Consider the following 2,141-nt stretch of genomic DNA (forward strand, 5'->3'; position numbering starts at 1 on the left):
TGCCTATGGGGCTTCTATCTTTCCCATCTTTCATGTATTTGATCAAAATATAGAAATAAAACACACAACATCCATTATTAACTTATATTTTGGTTTCTATGAATTGAAATCAATGAAATAGCACCATTTACTCACTTTTGGGAGCATATAAAGCCAAAAAGGCTTCAAAACTGCCTAAGGGGCTTCTATCTTTCCCATCTTTCATGTATTTGATCAAAATATAGAAATAAAACACACAACATCCATTATTAACTTATATTTTGGTTTCTATGAATTGAAATCAATGAAATAGCACCATTTGCTCACTTTTGGGAGCATATAAAGCCAAAAAGCTACTAACCTCCTATAAGACACCTTTGCAATCCAAGTGAGAAGTAACAATCTCATACATATATCTTATAATGTAGTAGCCACACCCAACGCCTCCTTGTTGTTGAGCACACTAGCATATATAACAAATAGTTAGGACATTTTATATTCAAAGTTAACAATGTATGATAAAACGGGGTGAGTTGTGTATTTACCTCCATTTGTATGAATTTCAATTTTTGCCTATATGCTTTCAATTCATTCCCTGTGAGATTTGCCCGATATACTTTATAAGCCCTACAAAAATGATATATATTCTAACACTTAGAACAAAATGTGATACAACACCACAAACAATATGAAAATAGAAACTCAATTGGGCACAATTTGAAGTTAGTGGCTCACGTTATCATGATTTCGGCAATTCTCATTGGTCGTGGTTTTTCTTTAGGTTGCTTCATAGAGTCAAACTCATACGCTAAACCTAATTGTAGATCTACCACCACAAGAACCCAATGACCACTACATCATTTAAAAGGTAAAGATAAGTTGGAGTATTAGGAAAGAAATCATTGATAAAAACAAGTTTAGTGGAAGTATAAAAAACATAGTTCGAACCTTGCTACGTATGGGGCTACTATGAATTTGCAACGTTTGCCCGCCTTATCTAATTCATGAAAAAATGCATTCTTCACATACACATAAGTTTCAAGGTAATCATTCTCAATTGCAGATTCAGAAATGAGTTGGGGACAGAAGAATGTGATCTCAGTTTTGTTGAAAAGGTCGATGACATTGTCTACTAAGTACCTACATGATAAAGTCATAGAACAAAGAAAAATTAGCATTATAGCAGTAAAAATATTACTATAGTAAATAAAACAACCAAAGTAAAGGATTATTAAGTAACCTACATGATATAAACATGGATCAATGAAACATTAGCCCACGCTCCTCTTAGAAATTCACGTACATCGGTAGCAGTTACCCAAATATGTTTGTCGCTGTCAAAATTAAACATTGAGGCCTTTAAAAGTACTGATGTTGTATCATACTTTTCGTCATCAGAACTCATTAACCAATACAACAACTCACACCCCTCACCAAAAGTCTCAACAATTTTATCTTCAAGTGGTTGGAATTTTGTGGGTTTGATGGTAGATTGCCTTGATTTAACGCCACAACTATCGTCCCCTTCATTGCTTTGGGTAGATCTATGCTTCTTTTTGGGCGATGGTGAAACCTTTATAAAAAGGTGAATATTAGTCCAGATAAAATATACAAAAATGATGGAATTTAATGTCAATAGTAGGAGAATATACCTCTTCATCAAGAAAAACCATGTCAACAGGCCATAGTACAAAGGCAGACTTGGCTTTACCCAACTTAGTCACACCATCGGCAGACGGTACGACACCGTTTACTTCCGAAAAACAATCAACCATTTACATCCTAAGTGAGAATAAAATTCCAAGAACAGTCCCAAACGGGGACTATTCAGAACGGGTATCTAGGCATATGAAGATATAATGCATAATAAATATTAACACATTCAAGAACAATCAACAAATCAAATATATGTTCATGCAAAATCAAAACAACAATTCAACTAAATTAAACTAAACGGAAATGCAAACTACATCAAATTTCCATAAAATAAAAAAAACAACAAAAATTCACAGAAAATTAAACAAAAAAAAAAACAAATTTGAATTGGCAGAAAATTGGAAGCAAATTAAACAAAAATCATAAGAAAGAAACTCTCAATACAATGTACTAATTAAACAAAAAAAAAAAAAAACAAGCTACAAAAAAATTAATTACTCATACCA

At 32.6% G+C, this 2,141-nt stretch overlaps 1 protein-coding gene across 1 annotated transcript; it reads right to left on the reverse strand.

The window, feature by feature from the left end:
* Positions 1–343: 343 nt before the first annotated feature.
* Positions 344–1,754, reverse strand: LOC145588736 (uncharacterized). The gene is made up of 6 exons (XM_081645345.1): positions 1,632–1,754; positions 1,224–1,552; positions 928–1,119; positions 715–831; positions 525–606; positions 344–442 (listed from the first exon to the last, which is right to left on the reverse strand). The coding sequence occupies exons 1-6, from the start codon at positions 1,752–1,754 to the stop codon at positions 344–346; spliced, it is 942 nt and encodes a 313-aa protein (XP_081501471.1).
* Positions 1,755–2,141: the final 387 nt, after the last annotated feature.

Source organism: Chenopodium album, chromosome 17 (genome assembly GCF_948465745.1).
Source record: "Chenopodium album chromosome 17, dcCheAlbu1.1, whole genome shotgun sequence".
Classification (NCBI taxonomy): Eukaryota; Viridiplantae; Streptophyta; class Magnoliopsida; order Caryophyllales; family Amaranthaceae; genus Chenopodium; species Chenopodium album.

Bases quoted from the DNA above. Each gene is read 5' to 3' on its own strand.
- LOC145588736 (XM_081645345.1), bottom strand. From the start codon at position 1,754: ATGGTTGATTGTTTTTCGGAAGTAAACGGTGTCGTACCGTCTGCCGAT. The intron at 1,553-1,631 runs GTATATTCTCCT...CTTTTTATAAAG, and splicing joins TGGTTTTTCTTGATGAAGAG to GTTTCACCATCGCCCAAAAA. The intron at 607-714 runs GTGAGCCACTAA...TCATTTTTGTAG, and splicing joins ATTGCCGAAATCATGATAAC to GGCTTATAAAGTATATCGGG.